Below are 1,671 nucleotides of genomic sequence, written 5' to 3' on the forward strand. Positions count from 1 at the left end.
GCATTTGCCTTCCCTGACAAGACATTATTGAGAGCATTGCAGCTGATGCCTCTATGATACTACCTCAGGAAGATAGACTAGACACCCAGCCATCAAAACCTCCCTCAGTATGTCTTAAAGCATGAATCTTCATTTTTGAAACAGAAAATCTAATGACATATGAATAATTTTACATCCCTGAAGACTGTAACCAGTTGAAAGTCCCACCCATTATGGACCACTCAAGGCTAAAAATGAATTTCCAGGAGCCTGGAAAGACCTTGACACAAGTTGCAGGGGAGATACTCTGAAAAGGATCTAATTTCAGAGGCAAACAAATGACATCTGACAAAACTGTATTCTAGGAGGCAGAACCAAAGTCGAATGATGGAACAAGAGTGGTGACAATAAAGTAAGTCTCAAGACTGCACTTTGTGTTATAGAAATATAATAAAAGGGATGCTGGTGACTGTTCCAATAAAGGAAAAAACACAAATTTCAGTCCAAAGAAGGAGGCCAGCAGAAGTGGGGCCGGCCTTAGGGAAAGAGGTGTCGGAGTTTGGCATTGAGCTCTCTCTCTTTGGTTAAAAGATCCAGACTGTGCTTTTTGAAGGCTTCAGACTGCAACCAAAGCTCATCATAGGCATTCTGGATTCCCTCCACCTTTCGGCTCAATTCTTGAACTTTCAGATTGCTATTCACCAAGGCGGCCTCTTGCTCAAAACGATCCAGTGCATTTTTCCGGGCGACCTCTGATGCCTCCAACTTTTCTTCCAGCTGCTGGATCTCCAGCTGTTTGTTCTGAAGCACTCTGCCCCTCTCCATGGAAAGCTGCAGCAACTCCTCTTTCTCCTTGGTCACTTTTTCCAGACGGCTGCTCATGTCAGAACTCAAGCCCTTCTGCTTCTCTTCGCTCTTGATCATCTTCGCCAGGGTTTTTCGGTGCAGGTCTTCTAGAGCCTGTAGCTGGTTTCTCAGGTTGCTGGTTTCCTTAGCATGGGAGAGGACCTGCTGTTGATTCAGGTCCAAGAGCTCCTTCTCCCGGGCTTTGGCTCGGCTACTGTCTTCTGCATATTTCCCCTTCAGAGCCTCCAGCTCTTTGGACAACTTTTCCCCCTGGGCTGTGAGTTCACATACTTTGGCTTCTTGGTCTTTCAAGGCTTGGCTGAAGTGTTCTCTGTTCTCCCTCTTCAGGATTTCATTCTCTTCTCTCAGTTTTGCGTTCTGCCTCTTGTGTTCATCCTTAAAACGGATCATCTCCTCATGGTTGGAGGCCAGGTCCATGAATCGGGACTCCAGCTTCAGCGTCCGCTGTGTCTGGGCCTCCAGCCTCTCGACATCATTCATCCTTTTCTCCTCCAGCTCTGTGTTAAGCTGCTCCAGGACCCGACAGCGTTCTAGTGTTTCATCAGCCCGGCGCTTCAGGATGCAGATGAGCTGAGACTGTTCCTGAAGGCGTGAGCGGAGCATGGCCTTTTCACTTTTTTCCTCACTGGACAGACCACGGAGGTTCTCCAAGGCTTCTTTCAAACCTTCCAGTTCTTTACACTCCATATCATCATCATCGTCATCATCGTCATCGTCATCATCATCACCATCATCATCCAGACTTTCTACTGTATCTTCTACCTCTGTGACTTTGGAGGATGAAGTAGAAGAATTCATCCTGGGAGTTTTCTCTCTCTGAGGCAT

The 1,671-nt window shown here is 46.9% G+C and overlaps 1 protein-coding gene across 1 annotated transcript; it reads right to left on the bottom strand.

The window, feature by feature from the left end:
* Positions 1-516: 516 nt before the first annotated feature.
* On the bottom strand, positions 517-1,671 carry CCDC89 (coiled-coil domain containing 89). The gene has a single exon (XM_044666017.1). It carries the CDS (start codon positions 1,669-1,671, stop codon positions 517-519), a length of 1,155 nt encoding a protein of 384 aa, XP_044521952.1.

The sequence above is a fragment of the Gracilinanus agilis genome, chromosome 3 (assembly GCF_016433145.1).
Source record: "Gracilinanus agilis isolate LMUSP501 chromosome 3, AgileGrace, whole genome shotgun sequence".
Classification (NCBI taxonomy): Eukaryota; Metazoa; Chordata; class Mammalia; order Didelphimorphia; family Didelphidae; genus Gracilinanus; species Gracilinanus agilis.

Excerpts from the sequence above, each read along its gene's own strand:
- CCDC89 (XM_044666017.1), bottom strand. The coding sequence starts at position 1,671 with ATGCCTCAGAGAGAGAAAACTCCCAGGATGAATTCTTCTACTTCATCC.